Here is a 27994-nt window from a genome sequence, read left to right on the forward strand (position 1 = left end):
ACAATATTAACAGTATTACTAACTCAGAGACATAGTTCATAGTTACTGAGTTTTTTTATTGACAGTACAAAGAGCGGTTGTCAGGTCCTTACAGCAGTTCAGTTCCTATTGTACAGCATGCAAAAGGCCAACAGCACACCACACACACTTAGATTTGTATTCAAACTCACACACATACATCTGTACAGTTTTCAGTCAATCATTTAAACATTCAACCCAGGCCTAAATGGTGCGTTCAAGGACCAAAACAGACTTGGGAAAACCAGTCACCAGTGTTTCTTATATGCAGTAGTGTTACAGAAAAGTTCCCATATTATGCTTTATTAATGGATATTTAAATAGTTATGTATGTCTTAGACTTAAATCTTGTAGAGGAGGGTAGTACTCAAATACTTTTACTCAAGTACATTTACTTAACTTTTAATGGAGTTGTACTTCTCAGAGAAAGCTCAGATCCTCCAAAATTCATTCTCTGAGCTGCAGAGGCTGCACTAGCACTGATTCATGATTGGCTACAGGTGCTGGGGTTTAGGTAGTGAGGATTCAGATCAGAGAGAATCCTTAACCAAACCAACTGGATTTCAGGATTGACTGGCAACCCGAATGAGAGACTCCTGTGATGCTCATTCTGCTTTCTGATTGGATAAACGTCTTAAGAACCAAATCACCAAATTATAACATAAACGTGGGACATCAAGTCCAATGTTTTCATAATCATGACTATACCAGTTTTGTCCTTCCAGTTACATCAACTTCAAATCCTATGTTACTTTCAGACAGTTACTGTACTGTAGTTTGCTCAAGCACATTTTTACTCTTCTTGGACCACTACTTTGTACTTCTACTAATATTATTTTGAACCTATTCTTACTTGAGAAAATGTTTTGTCCACCTCAGTGTAGCCCTCATAACAATGCATAGGTAATTACTCAATAGTAAAATGTAGATGTTTTGTAGTAAAAGTTGATGTATTTTAAAAACAAAGAGGATTATTTTACAGGAGTATTTTCTTTTTTTGCTTGTGATTGTGACCAATATTTGTTGATATTAATATTTAAAAAGGCCCACAAACTGAAGTTACCTTCAAAAAATCTGGGATATACTTTGTTGTATTATATGACTGTGTAAACACATAAGTCACCTCTTAGCTCCACTGCTCTTCTATTTCCACTTTATATTTATGACAAAAATCAACAAAACATGTATGAGGTATGTTCATCAAGTGGGAACATTATAACTTAAAAGCTCAAATACGACAGTTTAGCATAAGATGGGACATTTAAGACCAGGAGTCCTTCATACGCAGATCATCAGTCAGTATTTACGGTGCGTTGAGGGGGTAGGGAGGGTGGTTGTAGTGGGGGGGATCAGAGGAAAGCACTGGGATTGGCTCGAGGGTCCTTCTGGTTCCTGTAGCGGTACGTCAGCCAAACTCCCAAAATCTGAAAATACACACATTGGAATTATTACACAAAATTTTATGGATTTACGGAAGTGATTTCTCAGTACAGTATTTTGTAAAAGCAGTCCTTAATGATTGCAAGTTTTTGTTTTTTTTTTATCAATTGTGAACCTGGAAGTAGAGCTGGTGCACTGTTGCAGGATTGTTGTTGTTAGCTCTGATGGCTAAGAATGAGGAATTAAGAAAAAAAATATTGTAAGAAATGCATTAAGATATTCAAATATTCATTTTGGTCACAGGTCTATTCTTCATGGGTTAAACACAGTAAAAATCTGGTACAGCCCCTCATACTCAATTAGCATACAATTACGTAGTGTGGGTATTTAGTTAAAGCATATATATATATAGCATGTATGTATGTGTATGTATATTAGCATGAATTATTCAAATTGGTTGAATGTCTTGCATAGGGATACATTCGGAGGATGCGCTCAGGTAAGCTCCGAATCAGCCACCAAGTAGTTACTGGGCAAACACTGAATGCACTAAGCCACTGCAACAAAGTCTATATAAAATGTGACCTATTACCACACTACCAGTCAAAAGTTTGGACACACTTAATTTTTGTATTTTTTTATTTTCATGACTGCTTGCCTTTTGGAATTTATTATGCAAAAAATTAAAAAAAAATATTTTTAAAAACAAACCCCCTTTGCTATGGCACAGCTGTGAAGTGAAAACCATTTTAGGAGACTTTAGGATATCAAGAAGCTCAGTGAAAGAAGATGAAGGGTTTGCAGCGCTGTCAACAAAGCAAATGGTGGCTACTGTGAATATAAAAAGTATTTGTTTCCTTGCTACATAATTCCATATATCTTGCTTCATATATTTGATGTCTTCCACATGTATCTAAAATGTAAGTAGTAAACGTAAAGAAAAAACGCATTGAATGAGAAGGTATGTCCAAACTTTTGACTGGTATTGTATGAGACATAGTTGAAGCAGTACAAAGATCCTCTGACCTCTGTGAAGCTGAAGAAGAGCCCGATGCTTCCTCCGACTCTGAGGATGTCTCCTGCGTGCACCTGGATCTTATCTGCACATGACTGGCACGAATGGCTTGGGAAACACGTCTAGAGAAAGACATAAACAATATAAATACATGTGTAAAAGAACTGTAGTTATAAAACGCATAAGTAGTTTGCAACACACATCTGGAGGTATTACAAAAGTCCAACTTGTAAATGGTCACATTTGTATAGCACTTTTTTACCTTTTACATTAAGGAACCACTTTTTTACACCACCCATTTACACACACAAACACACACACACACTTATACACCCATGTACACAGGTGGGTTATGTGTCCCAGGGTTACAACTTCAGTATTCATCTGGAGGAGCTGGCATTGCACTGTCAACCTATGGGCCAGTGAATCCGACCTCTCTCACAACAATGTTTTCATGTTGAGAATGAGACTTGAACCGTCAACCTTCAGATCAGAAGATGAGCACTGTCCCAATTAAGCTATAGCCGCCCAAAACTTGTAGTAGTTGTGTTTTTATTTGCTTATGCTCAATAGGGGCACAGTAGCTAGAGTTAATAAGAGTTAAAGTTAATGCAGTATTTCTGTATAGGTGTGTACACTCAAGAGTGGTAATGTGGAGTTGTAATGAGTATTAGTCATGCACTACATAGTTTAAACATAGTTTCACTTTTCTCTAATTTCAGTAGTACAAGCTATAGTAATAATACATGCAGTAGTAGTAGTAGTAGTGTAGCGACCATATGCCTGTGTCGCTTCGAGAGGAGTCCGGGTCCAGTACCTCGTTCTGACGCGCTATTATTTGGAAGAACTGAATGACTCACGAAGTGGCGTTTTATGGTGTTTTAATCAGTTGGTTCCAGTGTCTAAGCAGGTTACACATACAAAGATGGTAAGTTGTAGGCCTACAGAAACTGGTATGGTAACAAGCATAAAAATAAAGCGGTCAACGAAAAATACGGCTACCCGGCGTCTCCCCTCTCCACCTGTCAGACAGCAGGAAACCCGGTGCCTTTGTACCTCCCAGTACGTCACCCTTGCCCACGTGAACCCCGCCCCTTACGCATTGCCACAGCAACTAACACATCATATGGCTCCTACACAACCAGCCCCTTAATTATTACATAATGAAGGGTATGACAAATAATAAAGCTTCTGAGTTGCATTACAAATACATATATCAAAATTATTGAATGCATATTGATTGAATAAAGTTTCTTAGGTGCATCACATCTACATATATATCTTTTGACACTGAAATCATAGAAGTTTTGAATATTGTCATGTAACCACTATTTGTATACTGAATTCATGTATCCTTTGAATATTGTACTCGTTTGAAGGTCATCTAATGGGCACCATGTTCATGCTAAAGTTTGAACAATATGTACTAACACCAAAACTATTCACTCAGTATAATATTCCAATATTAAAGGAGGCATTGTAAGATGTGAGTTATGGGGGGCAGCAGTTCTTTGTAGAAACTCCTTTCACAGAGATAAGGCAGCAGACGAGACCCAAGGCCGAAAAACAAACCGGTGCTGCCCGGAGAAGTGAACGAGGCTGAAGGAGGAACCAAGACGTCAACCTACTCATCACAATATTTGCATATTCATGTTACATGTTACATTTTATCCTTTGGGGCCAGGGAAAAGCAGACAGACTGCCTGCTGCACAAACGAGGGATAGATCATTTTGACCCCGGGTACTGTATTAGATTGTAACTGTCAGGGGAATAAACTTTTGAGATTTGAACTAACCGAATCCAGTCGCCATTTTGATAAGAACACGCCTAACAATTGGTGAGCCCGACGTGATCAAAATTGACGCCGTAACAAGAGAGATAACTGCGCGAGGGGAGTAGGACTCCGCGTGCCTCCACTTGGACAGGACTTCTCTCCAAGGCGGCCGCCAACTCTGAAAGGTGAGCAGAAAGCCTGTTGTGATAAGGAACCGAATTTCTGCTATTGGACATATCAAAATTAAGGAGAGAGGTGCTGCCCAGTGAGGTGAACATGTATTAAAGGCGCTATTATCGTATAAGAGCGGTCCAGACAAGGTGAGCATATATATATTTTTTCTCTTTTAAAGGTGCTAATATCATAACAAGAGCAGACCCGGGGTCATATGATGTGGTGAACTTTGGTTGTGTTGTGATGTGTTGTGATGTAGGTTTTGATATGACAGAGGATTTGTTGAGACTTACATCCTATGGGTTGTTCCACTTGATGAACTTGGTGTGTTTTAGATTGTTATGCCAATTGAGTGTTTTGCCCTGCCTGGTGTAGTCTTTGAGACCTAAGTATTTCTGTGCAGCAACCTGTAAGTGTGTGTGTGCTTATGTGCTAATACTGTATATGTTTAAATTAGATACAGTACAGAGCTGAATTCTATAGGTAGGCGACCCGATGTGGTACGCTGAAAGGAAGGCCACCCGGCGCGGTGAGCTGGATTTTAAAGGTAGGCCACCGAGAACGGTGAGCTGAATTCTATAGGTAGGCGGCCACCTGGTGTGGTACGCTGAAAGGAAGGCCACCCGGCGCGGTGAGCTGGATTTTAAAGGTAGGCCACCGAGAGCGGTGAGCTGAATTCTATAGGTAGGCGACCCGATGTGGTACGCTGAAAGGAAGGCCACCCGGCGCGGTGAGCTGGATTTTAAAGGTAGGCCACCGAGAACGGTGAGCTGAATTCTATAGGTAGACGGCCACCTGGTGTGGTACGCTGAAAGGAAGGCCACCCGGCGCGGTGAGCTGGATTTTAAAGGTAGGCCACCGAGAGCGGTGAGCTGAATTCTATAGGTAGGCGACCCGATGTGGTACGCTGAAAGGAAGGCCACCCGGCGCGGTGAGCTGGATTTTAAAGGTAGGCCACCGAGAGCGGTGAGCTGAATTCTATAGGTAGGCGGCCACCTGGTGTGGTACGCTGAAAGGAAGGCCACCCGGCGCGGTGAGCTGGATTTTAAAGGTAGGCCACCGAGAGCGGTGAGCTGAATTCTATAGGTAGGCGACCCGATGTGGTACGCTGAAAGGAAGGCCACCCAGCGCGGTGAGCTGGATTTTAAAGGTAGGCCACCGAGAGCGGTGAGCTGAATTCTATAGGTAGGCGGCCACCTGGTGTGGTACGCTGAAAGGAAGGCCACCCGGCGCGGTGAGCTGGATTTTAAGGTAGGCCACCGAGAGCGGTGAGCTGAATTCTATAGGTAGGCGACCCGATGTGGTACGCTGAAAGGAAGGCCACCCAGCGCGGTGAGCTGGATTTTAAAGGTAGGCCACCGAGAGCGGTGAGCTGAATTCTATAGGTAGGCGGCCACCTGGTGTGGTACGCTGAAAGGAAGGCCACCCGGCGCGGTGAGCTGGATTTTAAAGGTAGGCCACCGAGAGCGGTGAGCTGAATTCTATAGGTAGGCGACCCGATGTGGTACGCTGAAAGTGTGTATGTGTTTATCTGATAAGAGAAATTGTGCCCGGAAAGACGTATAGCGTTCTGAGGGCGTTGTAATTTGTGTTGCTGCCAGACAAGGAATTGTTGGGTGATCAAGTGATTCATACCAGGCAGGTGCGACACTTTGGAGTGGAGTCTTTTGCATAATTCTATAGGTTTTGTGTCATCAAGTTGAAATAATACAGTACAACATGGACGGAGAGTTTGCGAGAGAATGTGAGGAGTTTGGATGTATGCCAGTGAATGAGTTGTATGAAAAAATGGAAGCGCAAGTGTTGAGTGGTGTGGATAAAAATAAACATAAAAAAAAGAAAAAGGAAAAATGAAAAAGGTCTGGACGAAGCTGCAAAAAGAGGTAAAACCGAAAATCTTAGAACCCGAGGAGATGATGTCATGGACAAAACTATCAGGTTTATTGATGGAGGAGGAAGTCAGAGCTGTAAAGAGAAAGAGAGAAACGGAGGAGCAATTGGGCCAGTGCACGTGGAAAATGAGAAAATTGTTACAAAAGGAGGCTGAGAAACATGAGGAGCAAAGACAGATAGTGCATGTGCTGGCAACGGTGGCCACGGCTCCGGCACAATTGGATTTAAACAAACGAGCACAGAAACCACATGACCAAATACATAACAAGGAGCCTTTAAAGGACGAACAGACACACACCACCGAAAAATACATCAGCCTTTACCCCGCAATACCCACCTCACCTACTGCACCCCCTGCCTACACTGGGGCCTACACGGGACAGAACTTTTTCTTTTGGAATCACTGTGGGTGGCTTGGGTCTCTGACTTCTCCTTTTTAGCCTTTACCGCATGGAGTATTGGCTGGAGCAGAGACTGCATAGGCTGCATTTGGGGGAGGAGAAAATAAAGGTGAAAACCTGGGGTCTAGGAGTGTCGGGTCTTTAAAACTGAAATCACACATGTCCCGCAGGAACCCCCACCCCGCACAGACGTCTTGGCCTCTGCGTTGGGTGGACAAGGTCAAATCTGGTGGGACCTGTGTGGTGAAAGGTTTGGATCCATACATTACATTTATACTAACATTTCCATTCCCAATAGTCCAAATTACAGGTGTGTAAATCAGACTTAGAGACGGACAGAATTGACAATGTACAAACATAATTGTACTGCTACTATGACAAAAGAAACATGGACTGACGGACTTGTATTAGACATAGTAAAGTGACAGGAAAGTCTTGTAAAGTAATGGGAAAGTTCTTAAACTGAGCAAGACAGTGTTTAAAGAGTGGGAGAGTTTTTAAAGGGTGCAAACGAGTGGGTGAGAGAGTTGCAGATTGAAGGCTTGTTAGGACAAGATATTATTATACTAAAATATTGTTTGACTATTAGATTATATCATAATATAATTCAGTCTAAAATATGAGAGATTTGTGTAATAACTATCAGTGCTGCTTGTGACTACATTAAAGCTGCAGTTCAGCAAATTTGTAACTATCTCTATCGAGCTAAAGAACGAAATGTGGACACATAACACATAAACACGGCGATAGTTATAAATTACAATCTGAACCCATGTTCAAAAATGTCAAACAAATTGTACGGATGATAGATGATGAATAAATACACTTTATCCCATATTGGTTCCTCTATGAGTGGTTTAAAATGAAAGCAAGTTACCAAATAAGGATCCCAGCAATATAATTAAACTTGAGTTTAACCACACCTACATGATACAAGACCAATGGTTAAAGTGCCACAGTTGATGATGTTTGTACAATGCAAAGAAAGATGAGTTTAAAACATACTGCTCTGACAGTAAAGATTTATTTTAGCATTCAAATAAACGGTAGAAGAATTTGTTTAATTAGATCATGCTGAAATTTAAGTAAATAATTCAAACCATGTCTTTATAATTATTGAAAATTCCTCACTTTAACTTTAGGATGTTGTAATATAGATACAGATTTCTTATGCAAACTGTTTACACATTTTTTGAGGTGAGAATGAACAACTTCTCTATGCAAGATAAACAGATTTCAGTTTTGACTGAAGTGGATTTGGGATGGGTCTTTGGCCTGTTGTGTCTAGGTGGGTGTGGTCTGAGTGCAGTGGCTCTCTGGGTGCATCGCTCCAGCTCTGAACTGAAAGGTCACATGACCTGGACTGGCTCTGCTCTGCTGTTGTCTAAAGACTGTCTAAACATGGCTGCTGCGTCACTGAGAAACATGAACTGAACTAAAACCAAAGAAAGTCCTGCTGGCTCTGAAACTCGTCTGTGGACTGGGCTCCTCCACTACTGGTCACAAGACAAATGAATGAACTGAATCAAAAGCTTCAAGTGCTCTGCTGCTCCTCTAAAGGCCCCATAAACCTGCCTCTGCTGCTGCGTTTGGGCTGTGTTTGCCTGGGCACTCATGACTGGAGCCTGTTCTCGGATCCACACAGTCAAAGATTTTGTGTTTAACCTAATTTCAAAATTTAGCAGTGTATTCATTTATTTGAAACAGTTATCCCCCATACCTGAAAATAATCATATATCAATATAACATTATTTAGGCTATTTCTTTTCATTGTACATCAGCGCTGTTAAACTGGGGCTGCTACGTACTGCATATGCAACGCATTTGAAACGGCATTTAGAATGGCCACAACTAACAAAATTAGAAACCAAAGTTTTTAAACAGTAGAATTTCCAATGTGAAAAAATAAGTAGCTTTATTATGTGTGAAATCTGAGACCGCTGGGGTCTGAAAGGCTTTAAATTGTTTGGTGTAAATCTTTAGTTTATATACTATGATACTTTATATTAGATCAAAATGTTAATGCTCCATCAATGTGTTTGCTCGTAAAACAATTCTGGAGCTAATAACAACAACTAAATAGGGTAGTCACAATAAAGCCATTTCAATACATCTGACATATGAAAAACAAAATGTTCAACAGTATGAATGTGTTTAAACTTAAAGATAATTGAACACTAGGAAAATTTGGGGAAAAAAAAAAAAGGGAGAAGTCCCGCTTCAAATCCTAATCAAAACCCGGTATTAAATAATGTTAAATATTCACAAATAGAATAAATTATTGCTGTGAATGAATGTTTGAATTATATGAATGTTGATCAGATAAAATCAAGTTGTTAAAAAGGGGGGAGGTTGCAGTTCATATAACATAGGGCTAAACTGGACAGCATTAACAAAGGACAATTATGGTTTAGGCAGTAATTATGGCATCTAATACACACTGATGCCTCTCAATAGATACTGAAGGATTTACCACCAGTGCTGCAAAAAAAAAAAAAAAAAAAAAAGACAAAAAAAAACACAAAAACGGAACATTCAATAGAACTGATAGACACTGGCAGGTTATTGACTGTGTACGAGCTCAGTATTTGGACTGGCACAGATATGACAAATATGTACTAAATATGTAACCAACGGGACAAATAAGTGTCACGATAGACCACTTGACAATTGACGGACTGTTACATATGGCTATATTTTATGGAGGGGGGCCCTCATCACTTGAGCAAATGGGGAAACAAAACATGAACTTTACCAGAATGACATGGTTGGATGCTTTGCCATTAGCGCTGATGGCAACGTGATCCACAGCCATCATTCTTGATTTCTCTTTACATGAGATCTTAATTAGGAAAAGGATGGACACTCCTCTCCAACCTGAAACAAGTGTCCTTAAAAATCTTCAAATTCATAAGGTCTTGATTACAAAGCACTGACTAACTTAAGTCTCTAGTTCTCTCCCAACAGGTCCAGAGTCTCTGAGAACCCCCTGGTGACTGGTAATGGTAAACTAACCTAAACTGAATAAGAACGGCTTAGAATGTATCTGACCTGAAGCCTATCCTGTGAACCGTGAGGATACTCTTCTGTGATCAAGGTCATGATTAATCATTATATTCCTACTCATGGCTTTCCAGCTCTGATTAGGTCTGATAACGGTACACATTTCCATGATCATGCTCTTCAAAACGTTGAAAAAATGCTAGATCTGTGTCATAAATTTGGTTCTGTGCATCATCCTCAAAGTCAAGGACGGGCTGAACACTTTAAAAGACAAATTGGCTAAGATCTGTTCTACTTCAGGGCTTAATTGGCTCCAGGCCCTACCCCTGGCCCTTCTGGCAGTGAGACAGAGTATTAACAAAGTTACTGGTTTCTCTCCTTATGAATTACTCACTGGACGTTTGATGCCAGGGCCAGGGGCTACATTGGTACCACAGGAAGAGGTGCCCCTCCCAAATCTCCAGTATAAGCCATAATGGGATCAATTGCGGCATCTGGTATCTAGTTTTTCTTCTCAGGTATCCGAACGGCTGGAGCTCTCCACCAAGGAGGCTGCTGTGTCACCGCCGTCTGAGGTCTATCTGAAAGTTCTGTCACGCAAGTGGTCGGAACCACGCTGGACTGGCCCGTACAGAGTAACTGCTCGTACTGACAGGGCGGTTCAAGTGGAAGGCAAGGGCCATAAGTGGTTTCACCTGACCCAGACCAGATCGGTGGACCCTTGAACTTTTGTGTTTGTCTGTCTGTTTGTTTTCTTTTTCAATATTTCACAGGTGTATTTTAGTTTGCTCCAGTGACGTTCGACGGTTTTAAACTCCAGGTGTGGTGTTAGGCTTTGGTCTCTCCTCCCTGTACATGGTTTGGTAATACGTTCTGGCGGAAGGTTAAGTACACTCACACACACACACAGCTATTTTAGATTGCATGGAGCTCCCCCTGAGCTAAAGGGGGAAATGGGGAATTGTGGTGATATTGATTGTGGGTGTGCTGGTCGCCTTTGCCATCCTTCTCTAAAAAGATCCTCTGTTGAGCATGGAGAATGACAGAGGGGACCAGCTGCCACGTGATGTTACCTTGCTCTGGGATGTGACCTCTTAGAAGAGGTCAAAAGGGGGAAATGAAGGGTATGACAAATAATAAAGCTTCTGAGTTGCATTACAAATACATATATCAAAATTATTGAATGCATATTGATTGAATAAAGTTTCTTAGGTGCATCACATCTACATATATATCTTTTGACACTGAAATCATAGAAGTTTTGAATATTGTCATGTAACCACTATTTGTATACTGAATTCATGTATCCTTTGAATATTGTACTCGTTTGAAGGTCATCTAATGGGCACCATGTTCATGCTAAAGTTTGAACAATATGTACTAACACCAAAACTATTCACTCAGTATAATATTCCAATATTAAAGGAGGCATTGTAAGATGTGAGTTATGGGGGGGCAGCCAGTTCTTTGTAGAAACTCCTTTCACAGAGATAAGGCAGCAGGACGAGACCCAAGGCCGAAAAACAAACCGGTGCTGCCCGGAGAAGTGAACGAGGCTGGAAGGAGGAACCAAGACGTCAACCTACTCATCACAATATTTGCATATTCATGTTACATGTTACATTTTATCCTTTGGGGCCAGGGAAAAGCAGACAGACTGCCTGCTGCACAAACGAGGGATAGATCATTTTGACCCCGGGTACTGTATTAGATTGTAACTGTCAGGGGAATAAACTTTTGAGATTTGAACTAACCGAATCCAGTCGCCATTTTGATAAGAACACGCCTAACAATAATAATTACCACAATTACAATCAATAATACAAATAGGAGACATAAACATGTAGAAACAACATTGATGATGCTCACACTTAAGTGTCCACTCTGAACAATGTTCATGGGAAAGTGTCCAAACCCATATGGCAAGTTCAGTCAAACTGATTTAAGTCCAAAGTCTTGAGTCCAGAGGCACAAAAAAGTAATCCACAAAAACCGAGCCATTTAAAAAGGGGTCCAAAAAGGCAAGATCAAAGGATAAAAGAATACTACTGAAGCCAGCACGTCCTTAGCCAGCCTCAGCCTCCTGCAGCAAACAGAGTTTTGTGATGGGCCGGTCCAGACAGCTAGTCCTTGTTTTTATCTGCACCTGACGAACAAATCCTCGTTTGTCTGGAAAGGTCTGTATCACACGTCCTATGGGCCATGAAATTCGGGGGGCTGTGCTGTCCATAATGAGAACGAGATCTCCCACTGCCAAGTTTCTTTTTACGCCTATCCATCGTTGACGTTCTTGCAGCTGAGGCAAGTATTCCTTCACCCATCTTTTCCAGAATAAATCGGACATATATTGGACTTGCTTCCACCTTCTGTTAACATACATGTCCGTGGGCTCAAACACACCTGGTGGCAAGGATGGTGATGTCTTTAATAACAACAGGTGGTTAGGAGTCAACGCTTCTAGGTCGTTCACATCCAAGGAAGCCTTTGTGAGTGGTCTGCTGTTGATAATAGCCTCAGCCTCGCAAAGCACTGTGTGCAAGCCTTCTTCGTCCAGACTTTGCACTTTCAAGGTGGAATTAAGGACTTTGCGGACAGATCTTATGAGGCGCTCCCATGCTCCACCATGATGTGAACCAGCTGGAGGATTGAAGCTCCATTTTATTCCTCGTTGCAGCATGACATCACTAATCTGCACCTGGTTCCACCGATCAATAGCAGTTCTCAACTCTCGTTCTGCTCCTGTGAAGTTGGTTCCATTGTCAGAACGAATCTCTTTGACTTGTCCTCTTCTGGCAATGAATCTTCTCAGTGCATTGATGAACGAGTCAGTTTCCAATGACTGTGCAACTTCAATATGAACTGCTCTGATAGCCAAACATGTGAAAATTACACCATATCTTTTCACCATACTCCTCCTGCTCTTAACTTCAAAAGGGCCGAAATAGTCAACACCCACACGAGTGAATGGCGGTTCATCAGGCACAATTCTATCATATGGCAAGTCTGCCATCTGTTGTTGAACTGGCACCGCATTCAGGCGGCGACAGACAACGCACTTGGACAGCACCTTTCTTATGGCAGTACTCACACCAGTTATCCAGTACCGTTCCCTCAGTCTGGACAACATATGGTTGCGACCACCATGCCCCACCTCCTGGTGAACATGTCGAAGAAGCAGCTCCGAAATGTGCAGATCTTTAGGCAGTATTATGGGATGTTTTACCTCTACAGGCATAGACGAATTACTGAGTCTACCACCAACCCTCAGGACTCCATCTTGCAACTGTGGGCAAAGCTTGCGGAGATGACTGGACTTTTTTACTGCCTGCCCCTTTTCAAGACTAACCAGCTCCTCAGCGTAAGTCTTCAGCTGGCAGTATTTTACTACGGCAAGCTCAGCTTTGAGCAAATCCTCAACATCAAGACTGAAAGCCATCTTTGTCCTCTTGTATCCTTGCATTTCCACTTCCACTGTACGTTCCTGCTGCTCCTTCGTGAGATTAGAATGTTCTAAGCTCAACTTTAACTCTCTCCTTTCCTTCATACAGGACAGAAGCCACTCTTTAAACTTTAGAATCCAGGCAACTGACTTCTTAAGGCGCGTCCAAGTAGAAAAATACTGAACCAGGCGGGACACTGGTTCCTCCTTTGTCTGTACAGCATTTACTGTGACAATCTTCTTCACCTCAGGATCTTCAGGGGAAAGCTGACCGATGTTCTGTGGACTGACAGGCCACTGACTCTCCGGCTGTAACAAGAAGTGAGGGCCTGACTGCCACGTAGGATGCTTAAGTAGTGTTTCAGCTTTCAAACCCCTAGAGGCTATGTCTGCAGGATTACTGTCAGTGACCACATATCTCCACTGTGCAGGACTGGATGCCTTAAGGATTTGTGAGACCCGGTTTGCCACAAATACTTTGTATCGTGAGGTTTCATTTCGAATGTATTTCAGCACTGACTCACTGTCTGTCCAGAATACTGAGTCCAGAAGATCCATCTGCAGCTCCCTTTTACAAAGCATATCCATACGGCTAGCCATAGTTGCGGCTATAAGCTCCATCCTTGGTATGGTCAAAGATTTGAGGGGAGCAACTCGTGACTTTCCCATCACAAATGCAGTGTGTTGCTCAGAATTCTTATTCTTTAACAGCAGGTAAGTTACGGTTCCATATCCACTCTCGCTGGCGTCACAGAAATGATGTAGCTGAGCTGTGGAGACTTCTCCAAAGTGTGGCGGCTTCAGACACCTACTCACTTTGTAGTTTTCCAGCAGGTGGAGCTGTTCCATGAATTCTGACCACTGCTTCGAGATTGAATCGGGAATAGTGTCGTCCCATCCCACCTTTATTCTGCACAGGTCTCTCAGGATTTTCTTTGCCGTCAAAATCACAGGGCTCAGCATTCCCAGAGGATCGTAAATGGAGGCGATGATGGAAAGTATACCTCGTCTGGTACTTGGTCTATCCTTGAGCCTGACATTGAACTTGAATGAGTCCGATTTGATAGACCATTCCACTCCCAGCACTCTCTCCACAAACACAGAATCCAACTCCATGTTAAACAGTTCCATGCATTTTGCTTGGTGTTGCAAAGGAATGGCATCCATCACGGCAGGTCTGTTACTTCTCCACTTAGTAAGACAAAACCCTCCTTTAGAGCACAAGTCGACTAGTTCCTTGTATAACGAGAGTGCTTGTTCCTCTGTAGCCACCGAGACAAGGCAATCATCCACATAAAAACAGTCATACAGCGCGCTTACTGTATCCTGACTGTAGAGGTGCCCATAGTCCTCTGCACATCTCCTGAGGGCATAGTTTGCGCAGCTAGGTGACGATGTAGCCCCAAACAAGTGCACTTTCATCCGGTACACATCAGGTACTAGCTCCAGATCACCGTCCCGCCACCAGAGGAACCTCAGCAGGTCCAAGTCGTCGGGAGTGACTCGCACTTGGTGGAACATAGACTCAATGTCAGCCATTATCACCACTGACTCCTTTCTGAAGCGGGTCACCACCCCGATCAAAGAGCTGGTCAGATCTGGACCTTGCAAGAGTTGAGCATTCAATGATTTTCCTTGGTAAGAAGCTCCACAATCAAACACGACTCTTAACTTTCCTTTGGTGGGATGGTAAACACCATGATGTGGGATGTACCACACTTTTCCATCTCCACGAATCAGCTCCTCTTCGGGTACCTTCTCAGCGTAACGTCTGTGCAGCAGCTCCTCCATAAACATTTTGTATTCACAGAAAAATGTTGGGTCTTTCTGCAGCTTTAGTTTGAGATGTTTTAAACGCTGCTCAACCATTTTCCTGTTATTTGGCATGCAAGTGGTGCTGCGCCGCAGTGGCAAACTGATCTGATAATGGCCATCCAGGTGTTTTACAGAAGTGGTGACGGATTCCATGAACTTTAAATCTTCTCTTGACATGGCAGGCTGCTCATCCAGACTGTTCTCTGGAAAGTCATTTATAAACTGCTGCTGCCATAACTCATCCAGCTGAACAACAGAAACACGATTAACAGTTATGTTTGGCTGCTCACTGTCCATCTCTTCACTGCCTCCGCCCAGTGGTCCATTTACTGTCCATCCCAGCATCGTTCTAGTGGCAAACGGTCCTCCATCCACACTACAAACCACCTCCAACGGCTCCAGAGCTCGTGGCACGTTGGTTCCTATCAAGAGCTCGATTCCTGCATTGATGTGTGGCAAATGAATGTGTCTCAAGTGAGGCCATTGCTTAATATCCCTTTTTGTTGGGATATTTCCTTTACATACTGGCATGGACTCCTGCGTGTAGGCTTTGGGCAACCCGAGGAACTCTTCTCCATCTAATGCCGCAACCTCCAGTCCAGATACCATGTTGCTATTTACAACCTTCTCGTGGCCCATCGTCCGTAGAAGAATATGCCCTTTTCTTCCTGTTATGTTAAGTTTATGTAGCAGGCTCTCAGTGCAAAACACTGCAGTACTTCCTTGGTCCAAGAACGCATACGTGGTAATTATTCTGCTTCCCATTTTGGACTTAACTTGAACTGGAACGATAGGTAGTTTGCAGTCTTGGTCTCCAGCCCCTGTAAGGCCACTCGACACCAGAATGTTGCAAGCCTCCGTGCTGCGTTCACTCATTGCACCAGGCATTCTCTCTTTGTGGAGGACAGTGGGATGTCTCAGGCTGCACTTTGAACAGGACAACCTTTTACAGCAATGCTTGCTTATGTGCCCTGTGCACAAACAACTAAAGCAAATACCGTTCTCCTTCAGGAAGTCCATCCTTTTCTCATGTGCCATTTTTCCCAACTGTGCACAATTAGCCAATGTATGTCCTGCTCCACAACAGATGCAAACATTACCTTCCGGTGTCTTTATTTCCTTTTCATTTCTTGAAGACCAAGGCTTGTTCCCTGCTGGACCGACGGTGGTAGCAAAGCTGGTACCTTTCGATCGAAGTTGTGGCTTAGGTTTGTTTAATTTATTTAATATGGGAGGATCTTGAATGTTTCCAAAGACTGGATCGGTGAGTATGCGCACTTGTTTTCCAATGAAATCAGCAATATCTCGAAATTGAGCTCTTCGTTTCTGCCGTTCCTGGAGCTCGCAGGCGTGGCTCCGCCACCTGTCTCTGAGCTTATAAGGCAGCTTCTTTATTATGCTTAACATGTTAGAAGGCATGTCCAAATCATGGAGATACTGTACATCCTCCATAGCATTACAGCATCCTCTAAGAAACAGGCTGTAGTCCTGCAGCATCTTTACATCTTCAGTTTTAATCGGAGGCCATGACAGAGCCTTGTCCATGTAACAAGATGCCACCTTTTGCTCATCACCGAACTGTTGCATTAATAAACTCTTAGCTTTTGTGTAGCCTTGTTCTGGATTCATGTATTGGCAACTCCTGACTAGTTCTTTTGCATGGCCTCTTGTATGCTGTTCCAGGAAGTACAAACGATCAGAATCATTTGACGTGTTCCTCTCAACTCCATTTTCAAATGCTTTTATAAATGTGTGGTATTTCAGAGGATTACCATCAAATACGGGGATCTCTCTTTTTGGCAGAGCTGCAAGGCATTGCTGTTGTATTAGCAAAGTTGTTATTTCATTTTGCCTTTCCATAATACCAAAACATAGTCTTTATTGTCCATATTCAGTGCATTTGTGTCGATATCTGAGGCAAGTTGTCCGTGCTGTGAAATAACTGGCTCTGCACCGTACATTAAACATTGGGAGACTTGTCTGTTAGTTGTAATTGTAGCATTTGCTATACCAGTCTGTTTTATTGAAGGCACTTTGTGCTTGTTTATTGTTGTACTTTGTTTTGCAGATGCTGGTGTGAAAATAGGTGCATTCACATTTAATGGCGGTTTCAGATAGGAATTCATTCCATCTGATACTCTTGAAGTTCCTTTTCCACTTGTTATGCTTTGAGTTCTGAGAATTTCCAGTTTCAAGTTGTAATTTTTCCTTCCTTTTTCGCAGCCGCTCTTCCTCTTCCTCTAGTGCATGTCTCTCATTGAGTAGATGTTGTCTTGCAGCTAATGCAGCTAGCTCAGCTTCGGCCTTTAGGCGTGCAGAAGAGGCTGTAGAGAGCAGAGACTGTGAGGTTTTATTATTCCCAGCATTTGAAGCGCTGTCTCCTGGTTCTACGTCATCTTCTGTTAAAAACTTGTCAGACATTTTTACCACATTTGATTCAAAACATATAAATTCTTCATTTTCAGTAAAAACTTGTTCATGTGTACTTCGTTGTGGATTTTCCCTTGGTTCAGTGCATGTAATTTCATCCATTTCATTTAAACCTTGTTCATTTGAGTTTTGTTCAGTGTTCTCAATCCATTGTTTTGCATCATTTTGAAATGTTTCTGTGTATTTCATTATGCTTGCAAACCATTCATTTTGTTTGACAACTTCATCTTGAGGCATTAAAGGCAAAAGTTCACTCTGAACAGTATTGGCACAGTCACACCATTTATTCAATGTCACCAGAGAATCCTTTACTTGATACACATTTTCCTTTTGTTTCATGAGAGCTTTTATGGCAGGTATCAAGCCTTTTATTTTATTCACGTGACCTTTGCGTTCATTTTGTAGTTTTTCCACCTTATACGTTAGTGCCTTTTCAGAGAGTTTGCGTTCACGCTTTCCAGGTTTCATTTCGGGCCGAGAGGCCGCACCATTAGTTTCGCTCATTTTATTGTTATTTTTCTTTCAATTTTATTTATTCATTTCTTTTCAGTGAAACGTTGCAATATACTCATAAAATATAAACACACAGTGTATGATTAATAACTTTCCATTTCAACAAATTGGCACAATCATCATTTCCATTGAACTCCAGGGCATCGTATTATTTGATCCACGGCAACGTGACGTCACTCAGAGCGCGCGCCTTAACCACCAAAGCGCACAAACTTTCTTATCCAAGCATTTTCCTTTTCAAAGTCCATAAACAAACAAAGACACTTAGGTCTAGTATTTGATGCACGGATTCTCTGTCCACAGACAACGCAGCAGGTGAGCTTACCTGCTCTCCGCAGAATGGCGTTTGGTTGCCCCGTTGCTGATTGGCACAGCTGTACTCACTTAGCGTCGTCCTGGCGCGTGTTCAATATTGCCAGCGCTGGCTTCCCTTTAGTTAAATGCCTTTTTCGTTGACAAAATTGTAGCGACCATATGCCTGTGTCGCTTCGAGAGGAGTCCGGGTCCAGTACCTCGTTCTGACGCGCTATTATTTGGAAGAACTGAATGACTCACGAAGTGCGTTTTATGGTGTTTTAATCAGTTGGTTCCAGTGTCTAAGCAGGTTACACATACAAAGATGGTAAGTTGTAGGCCTACAGAAACTGGTATGGTAACAAGCATAAAAATAAAGCGGTCAACGAAAAATACGGCTACCCGGCGTCTCCCCTCTCCACCTGTCAGACAGCAGGAAACCCGGTGCCTTTGTACCTCCCAGTACGTCACCCTTGCCCACGTGAACCCCGCCCCTTACGCATTGCCACAGCAACTAACACATCATATGGCTCCTACAAGTAGAGTAGCAATACTTGTGTGCACAGGTATTGTTGTAGTGTACTTACAGCTGTGCAGGTAATGTAGTGTACTTACAGCTATAGAGGTGGTATGTTAGTGTATTTACAGCTGCATATGTGGTGCTGTAGTCTACTTACAACTGTATAAGTAGGGTATTTACGGCTGTACAGGTGATGTTGTAGTGTACTTGCAGCTGTACAGGTGGTGTTGTAGTGTACTTACAGCTGTACAGGTGGTGTTGTAGTGTACTTACAGTGTACAAGTGGTGTTGTAGTGTACTTACAGTGTACAGGTGGTGTTGTAGTGTATGTACAGCTGTACAGATGGTGTTGTAGTGTACTTACAGTGTACAAGTGGTGTTGTAGTGTACGTACAGGTGGTGTTGTAGTGTACTTACAGCTGTACAGGTGGTGTTGTAATGTACTTACAGTGTACAGGTGGTGTTGTAGTGTACTTACAGCTGTGCATGTGGCGTTGTAGTCCACAGTTCTGAACCCACAGCAGTTCAGGCTCTTCTCCACGTCACTCTGAGTGCTCTGGGAGTTGTTCCAGCCCACCTCCAATAGATGCTCCTACAAGAAAACAATACATTTTACATTCTTGGATATCACATTTACAAATTCTCTGTAATTGCTGTCATATAGTTAAATATATACACCTTTTATGTTTTGCAGTTTGCTAACAGAATTGAAGAAATGCTACTTCTTCCTTTTAAAAAGCTTCACAAGCCTTTGGTACAATATTAAAGTTATATTCCAAAGAATTAAGACAGAAAAGTGCTTTATAACAGTTATTTCTTCATACTCTGTGCATTGAAATGGAACAAAGGATCATGGTCTATGTAATTTCCTCTGTTTTTTTAACTGTTACTGCAACAAAACAAAGCATTTACCGGTAAGCAAACAAGATTATAATTCGATACACTGTGAAAGCCCACGATATTATTGTTGAGACCTTTGACAATACCACTAATACAAAGTATGAAATTGCTCACATCTAAGGTTAAAGTAGTAGACTTGCAAGTAGACAATATTTATGAGTACTGATTTATTTGTTTATTTTATTATGTTGTTTTAGATGAATACTGCGATTTAAAATGTGCAAATTACAACATATTGATCCACGGTTGTCATCAATTTTAACTATATAGCAGACAAAAGCACAATAGATCTTCATTAAGAATACAGACTGCAGTAACAGTGCTGTACCTGAGTGGTGTGCTCTAGAGCCTCACCTGTAGGCTTGTTAGGTGGATTTGGGTGGAGTTAGAGGGCGTGGTCTTACCTGCTGTTCGCGGTTGATGGCCAGACAGGCACTGGAGACGGAGAATTGTACCACAAACACCAGAAACAGGACAATCATGTACTGTACACATGCTGTTAAGGTCAAAGCTTATCATACATCATAAACACTGAAAATAACTGTAGTTTGGTGGGAGAGCGGTAGGTGGTACGTGAAGCTAAAGTTAAAGCCAAATCCTGGACAACCTCATGGGAATTTATTTAGTGTTGATGTTGGAAAACCCCTGATCAGAGATGGTAGAGTAGCTAAAAGGTATACTCAAGTAAGAGTAACATTACTTCATATTAATATTTCTTGAGTAGTAGTCGAGTAAAAGTAAAAGAGTATTTAGGAAAAGTGCGTAACTGTGGGAACCCAACATTTGATTTATAATTTGAAGTTAATGTAATTTGAAGGACAAAATATTAAATAATGCACAAAATCTGGTGTTTTCAAAGGACAGGCACAAAAATGAGAAAAACTGATTAATATCTGAAGGAGAGATACATGAAACAAAACTGTTCAAATCATTTCCATATTTATATTTCATAAAAATATTACTCAAGAAGGAGTAAAGTATGCTGCTAGAAACAAACTCTATAGAGAATCCCAAGAAACTATCCTGTGATCCCCAGAAATTATCAGGTGGTCCTAAAAATGCCACAACAGCACCACAGCCTGCAGAATATTAGGCGGACATCTTCCATAGCACATGCCATTCCCCACAGTGACCAGCAGATGTCACACTTGGACATGTAGTACTGTGAATGCCGGAGATAGTAGAGCCAAATACTGTGCTCAAATAAGAGTTAAATAAGTAAACGTTACTTCAAAATAATATTACTAAAGTAGAAGTACAAAGTAGTTACTTTGTACTTCTTTTTCTTTCTTTCTACAAGAAATTACTCAAGTAAGGTAAAAAGTACTTGGGGAAACTACTACTCAAGTAAGACTAACTTAGAGTAACTGTTAGGCATACTGTCTGATAATCAAATAATTTTATTAAATAATTTAAGTTTGAGTTTGTAATTCGAAGGACAAAACAAAAGAAATTGTATTTTTAAAGGATAGACACAAAACTGAGAAAAACTAAATCATATCTGAAAGAGTGGTGCAAGAAACACAAATCATTTCATATTGTCAACATTAAGCTTTTGTCACTTGTAGACTTACTCACAATGGGAGGGGGGACTTTTATTTCAAACTTCAAACTAAATAGAAGGAGTAAGTATGGTGTCTGAAAACTACTCTGAGATGTACAATTTTGTCAAAGAGTAAATGTAACTGAGTAAACGCAACTGAGTACTGCCCACTTGGATGCTTGGACACTTATCAAGTCATTTGTGCAGGCAGAAGGAACACGATTACAGTAATTTGCATTTTATAATTACTTACTTTCCACCCCTGGTCAGGACTACCTTAGCTGGAGGATTTGACCTGTTGTGCATGTTAAACACCTACAGCCCTAGTGGCTTGGTGGGTCTTCCATGTTGGTACCCCTCTCCTGTTGCCTGAGCGGAGGCAGAGTTTGTGGCTGACTGGCTATGTGACACAGGAGACAGCACAGGTCTTATTGCACATGCATATATGAATGAAAGATGGATTTTCCAAAACACGGCCCCATGTACTGTGGCAGGGAACGTTCTAGGCTGCAGCACTGAAACTGATAATCACAACAGTATTATTATATTATTGTAAGTATTAAAAGTTACAAAAATCTTCACATTCTGACTTCAAGCTACTCTGCAAAGATTGTTCAACACTGCACTGTTTTCCTGCTAGAAATGTACCATAGAGAGGCTTTAAAGGTGGAGTATGTAATACAGGGGTGTCCAAACTTTTCTCATTAAGGGCCACATACAAAAACACAGACAAAACTGAGGGCCAACCGAGTACCATAGACTGGTCGCCAATACATTGAATACTTCAAATCTGTGTGTTTCTGTGTGTTTTAGACTGAACCACTAGACCAGAGGTATCAGACTCATTTTCACAGAGGGCCACATCAGCAAAATGGTTGCTCTCAAAGGGCCAGATGGAAATATAAGACACTATAAATGTAAGTAAATGTAACCAAATGTAATGTAAAATAAATGTAAGATTTGCCTGATGTAAGATTTTTATTTAATATTTCATTAACATAACCTAACTATATCCCCAGATAAAACATATTCCAATCAAATATTGCTTATAATGATAATAATTGTGAGGTCTGATCTTTATTCTGACAAAAAAAAGATTGATGCTAAATTTATTTATGATAGCTCAGTTGTTAGCAGTTCAAATCCTCCTCACTGCTTGAATGCTAGTTGTTAAGTTTACCATGATGGCAAAACTCCATGAGTTTTATCTGAAAGTTGTAAAAAGCACATAAACTTGTGGTGAATGACTAGGATGCTCTGAATGTATAAGGTAAGTGAGGAATAACTTTGGACCACTGCAAACTGTTTAAAATGAAATAAAACTGTAAAAATCAGGTACAATGCCCTTAATTACACAGAATGGCCATGGATATTTTGAGATTTGAAATGTAATATTTGACTAGTTGAATACATAGGAAAGTCTATAACAGGAGCAGTGGACGACCGGACCACAGTATAGCTTTAAATAAAAATGAGTTGTTAACTGTGATGTCACTTCCTGGCCCAAGGCAGGCAGCACTGTGGCAAAAAAAACAAACAAGCAACGAAAGCTAGAAATCAGCTGTGGAGTTGCCAGTTGGACATGACATCAGTGACAACTCTAATGATACTTTGTTGTGACATCATGCTGGGGAGGTTCCTCACGTATATCTATGGCGGAGTGTTCAGCAGTTACCATGGTGATACAATGCACACATTAGCAAACACTGCCAAATGAGTTTAAACTCAAGAAGAAAATCGGAATAGATTTAAACAACATATCTCCAGGAACCTGCGATCAATAAAAGCTTAAATTCTCCCTTTTAGATGTTTTGATTTTCAATAAAAAAGGGGAGAGTGACTGAAAACATTTTGGCTAAGGCTAGCTTCCTTGTGACTGTAATATAATTCTAATTTAGAAGAATTAACTGTACAAAATAACTCACTTGATGTAATTCCAACTAAGTCAGGCCTTTATGGTCCAGTTGTGTTAGAACAAAGCTCACATTAAAGTAGTCTATCGAATAACAGAGCTTCAGACAGGGCAGTGCCTCTAGTTAGCTTCACCTTCTCAGGGAATGTTGATGGCATCAGCTGCAAAGTATCAGTTGTGCATACTTTAGGTTGATAAGGGAAACCGGAGTGCCCACCCTTCCCAAAAATAAAGCTCTCTGCCTTTTATTCTGTTATCTTGAATATACAACTGCTGAGCCATATCCTGTTTTAATGAATTTAAATGGGATTGTAATAACTATAATAACGTTAGCAGTGCCCCATTAGCCTGTCCGTTTGCTCCGTGCCATTCCTGAGCTGTCGGGAGGATACTCTGCTCTTTCACTGTTTATCCAGGGATCTGTCTCCCCGGCGACGACCTTAGGAGACGCTAAAGCTAACGCCGGAGGAGGCTAATGCACAATCATTAACAAAGGAAGATCAGCAGATAGGCTTGTTTAAGTACGGACCAATCTACATGTTGATGGTAGTGAGTTACAGAGTGGGTGGTCAAAGATAAGTGACAATGTAAACCTGCAAACACAAAAATGGCACCCCAGTGCAGATATATTGTATCAGCAGCTCTTAAGGTCAAATTAAGTCAACTGTGTACTGTCTCCATCTAATTATAAAGTATTTTATTGCCTGAGAATCAGGTGCACAGTCAGCATGCTAGTTGTTGTTAGCATTACCATGACAGCAAAACTCTGCTCTGGCCTCTGAAAGTTATGCTAAGAGCTTATTGGTGGGTGTCAGATTCTAAGATATGAGTATGATATACTCAGAGATCAGGTCAAGAGACAGTTTTTCATATTGATGACATCGTACTTTGACACGAAATGTTGAACCTGACCCTTTCTATTAGTGACTAGACACAAGAACACGCTACAGAAAACATTTTCTTTATTGATACTTTGCAGCTGATGTCGTCCACATTCTCTGGGGGTGTGATGCTAAGTTAGCCTTTAATCTAAGCTTTGTTTAAACACAATCTGACCAAAACAGGATGAGCCAATTTGTGGTGTTAAATAAGGCCCTCTCACATAACATCAGTTACAGGTTCACTAGCATTAGCCAACAGGTTTTCAGTTAGTCATTCTCACCTTTTTGTTGAAAAAAGCTTGTATTGATTCAGGCTCCTGAAAATGTGTTATTTAAATCCATTTTGTATTATCAGTTATCAAACTATCTTAAAACTTTTTTGGCAATGTTTGCTAATGTGTGCATTGTGTCTCCATGGTAACTGCTAACCATTTACACCATATACATACATGCAAAACACCCCCAGCGTGATGTCTCTGCAACATATCAATATTACTTTTAACTGCCCCCATCTGTATTAAATATTATTGGCCTATAGAATGTTGTGATGTGATGATGATCAGAAACTAAACAATAAACTAATAATGAATACTTAAGATGCTCAGAACACTAAATGAGGAATAAGTTGGGCCAAACTGTTCAAAATGAACTAACTCTTTTTTCCACATTTTTAAGACAGTAAAAATCAGAGACAGCATTCTCCTCTTTCCACTCTCGATGTTACCTGCATACTTTCTTCGTTGAATGCAGTTATTGTGAAGGATACAAAGAAGAGCAGGACCTGGTGGTGTTTCATGGCCCCGATGAGCCCGGCCAGAGCCACAAAGAAGAGGAAGACCCCCACTCCGATGAGGCCTCCCACCACCTGGAAACTGGACACCAGTCCCAGCCACTTCCCCCAGGCTGCGATGCCCACCAACAACAGGCTCACCAGCTACACCGGGACACAGACAAGGGACAGGCTCAGTTAAATACAGAAGAATGTAATAATAATGTGACAAATGTAGCAGAATGCCTGAAAGTTGGTTAGTGCTAAATAATTAGGTCTGGAGGGAAGTGATCACATTGGGTTAGCGTCTGTTGTTATGAACAGGCCCAAAATGTTATCGTTCTGATTGTTTTATTTTATGGTGTAGAGATAGAGAAATAACACTATTTAAATTTTTAAAGTAACTTCTGCCAACATGTTAACAAAATTTTCCTCACCTTAAAGAGGGGTATCATGCTTACAAAACTATACACAACAACCTGACAAACCTGATGTGTATTTGTTTCATTAGAGGGATGCAAGCTGATTGTGTTGTGACAGTGCTCTGAAGGGGCAGTGACTTAAAGCAGGGAGCAAAGGGATGGGTGACATATTAATATGCTGTTTTTCGGCGAATACGGCATTTTGAAAACAATAAAAAGGTTACATGGTGATCAAAATATGTTATGTGTTAATAGTTAATACTCCAAGTGTAATACTCCTCTTTAACATAATCCTGCTCCTAAACTTCTCAAACCTTAATCTTAACCTATTTCTGAACTTTAAAAAAATAACCCTGGTCCTAAACTTCATCACTTTGATCTGTTGAGGGGAGACTCTGCTCTCAGTATGAATGCATCTTTATGAAGGGTTTGGGTTTTTTACTTGTTTTATTTTTATTTATTTTTATCTAAATCTAAATAATGGCAAGATAGATATGTTTAATGCAATATTGTGGATCATTCTAAGTAAAGAGATAGCATCTAATTTTAGTATCGATTAGCATCAGATTTTTTTACACTTTTAACAATCCTACTGCACCTTTAATATAAAAATTCTATTCACAGAGGTTGGTAATATATAGTCTACAATCGATCAGTAATCTAAATAATTGTAGTTAAGAAGAAATTTGAATATTGACAAAAAAGTCTTGTAGTAATCTGTTTTACAAAAGCTCCAAAAAGTTCTGATTCAAAGTACAGTCCATTTACTTTTTGTGTGTTCACTTGAACCTCAATCCAAACATTTACAGGCACATTTAAGCAGATTTGTAATTCTACAGCCTTGCAAAAATATAGTCTGATTGTTCTCGAAATTGAGGTATTTGTTTTTGAGATGTTCTCCGCTATGTTTTTAAACTCCACACACCTTCACTAGAATCATTTGGATAATTTCAGTCCTGGAATTGCCAGTCTGTACTGAATGAAAAGGTAAAACGAGCTGTTAACTTTAAAACTACTGCTTCATGACATCACAAGGTGGAACAGAGCATTTTGAGCTTTGCAGACGTATGCAGACTAATAATGCAGCGTTACTCAAACATGTGTGAATGAAACAAAACATAACTCCAGGTATGTTTTTGAGGAAGTAGCAACATTATGACATGGCTAACTCATATGAGTCAATTTTGCTTAGTATAGGACCTTTAATATGTTTTTAGATGGGAAAAAACAAGCTTAAAAACATGATTTTTCACAATTTATTACCTAAGATGTTGCATTTTTTTACTTTACTTTTTTGCATTTCTTTTATTTTACTTTTTTGCATTTCTTTTACTTAGGTTTTTTTTTTTTTTTTTTGCGCATATTGCTTATGTCTCTATCTCATTATTATGTCTCTATCTCGTGTTGCTCAAAGTGCATGTTAAGGTGTAGTAAATATATAGTTCAAATGTACAGTACGCACAGCTTAAAGGTTTATAATCATGTCATGTTCAATGCCTTGAAGTATGAAGCGCAGAGCTTGCATTTTTGTTGGTTTAAAAGTGATCTATTCTGTAAAATTGGCTTTATAGAGCTTTTAACCATGTTATAGTTGTTTCCCCTTATAATTTACCCTCACAAAGTTGTACTTGGAGTGGTTCCTTCATGTTTCAACAATCTTTAATCGCTTATTTTCAAGATGCCATATTGTCCACTTCTCTATACTTACTTCGTTCTTCACTTTTATTTTCTCAATCAGTGATACGTGTATTCATTTTGGTATTTGATGTAAATGTACAAATTATAACTCAATGACCCATGGGTATCATAGATTATAATTATATAGCAAATACAAGCACAATATCGCATTTTTAAAGTATGATTATTTCAGTTCTAAACATGAATAAATAGTTGACAATAAAAATATTCATGTGTGGGCCAAGAACAAAACCAGACATAAACAAGGACTAAACTCTAGACCTAACAGATCCGGTCTATGTGCACGGGCGTGGCTGTAAATGACAACTTAACACCTACAATTAACTCATCATTAATATTATGCGTGGATAATAGATCTGTGATGTGATGACGACATGAATGAATCACTCCTGTACACAGCTGATGGCCAACACTCCTCCACTCAGTCACTCCACACGTGACCACTGCTGCCATAAACGTCCCTGAATGACGCGCAATCAAACCAGATTATCTTCACATTTTTACATTATTACAACTCCGCCTAGAGGCCTCTATCTACGCTTTTACAGGTCCATGTGCAGCGCAGGGACATTGTGCCAGTCCAGCACAAGTTGGGAAGGCGGTGCCGATAAGCGCTATCAGTACCAAAGCTCACTCAGCAGCACGCGCCATAAAACGCACCAGAAACGCAGGAAATACCGTAAACACGCAAATGAACAACACAACCAGCCCTCTTTAGCGCATTTAGCTTTTGCGACACTATGTCCTCATCAAACGGGTTTCTTTGATTGCTATCCTGCGAGTGAATAATTAATAATTCGCTGACCTCGAAGTGTTGTTTACAGGGTTTTATTTCCTATTATATTTTAAGCTTCAAATACTAACTTAATGTGTATTGATAATATTAATAACATAAATAAATAGTTGTAATAAAGCCATATGTTCCATACTGACCACGTAGAGGATGTTGAGCGCACAGAGGCAGTGTTTGGAGCAGGTGAATCCGGCGCAGCCCATTTTGTCGCCAGGAAAAGACAATAATTAAACTGGGAATCTTCAGGTCTTTGTTGATAAGGATGGAAATGCAAAAATAGGAAAGAGAGAAGAAATAAAGGAGATAATTCCCGTCCCGCTGGAATAGACAGCCTCCCAGCAGCAGCAGCAGCGCCTCACCTCAGACCGATGCGTCATGACGTCAAGGTAAACGCCAGCACACCGGA

General features: G+C 40.8%; 1 protein-coding gene across 1 annotated transcript; it reads right to left on the reverse strand.

Annotated features, from left to right (window-relative positions):
• Positions 1-37: 37 nt before the first annotated feature.
• On the reverse strand, positions 38-27954 carry tspan13b (tetraspanin 13b). The gene is made up of 6 exons (XM_033975573.2): positions 27729-27954; positions 24673-24840; positions 19975-20055; positions 19149-19262; positions 2425-2535; positions 38-1442 (listed from the first exon to the last, which is right to left on the reverse strand). Exons 1-6 carry the CDS (start codon positions 27789-27791, stop codon positions 1368-1370), a joined length of 612 nt encoding a protein of 203 aa, XP_033831464.1. The 5' UTR covers positions 27792-27954; the 3' UTR covers positions 38-1367.
• Positions 27955-27994: the final 40 nt, after the last annotated feature.

This window comes from Periophthalmus magnuspinnatus, chromosome 11, assembly GCF_009829125.3.
Source record: "Periophthalmus magnuspinnatus isolate fPerMag1 chromosome 11, fPerMag1.2.pri, whole genome shotgun sequence".
Taxonomy (NCBI): Eukaryota; Metazoa; Chordata; class Actinopteri; order Gobiiformes; family Gobiidae; genus Periophthalmus; species Periophthalmus magnuspinnatus.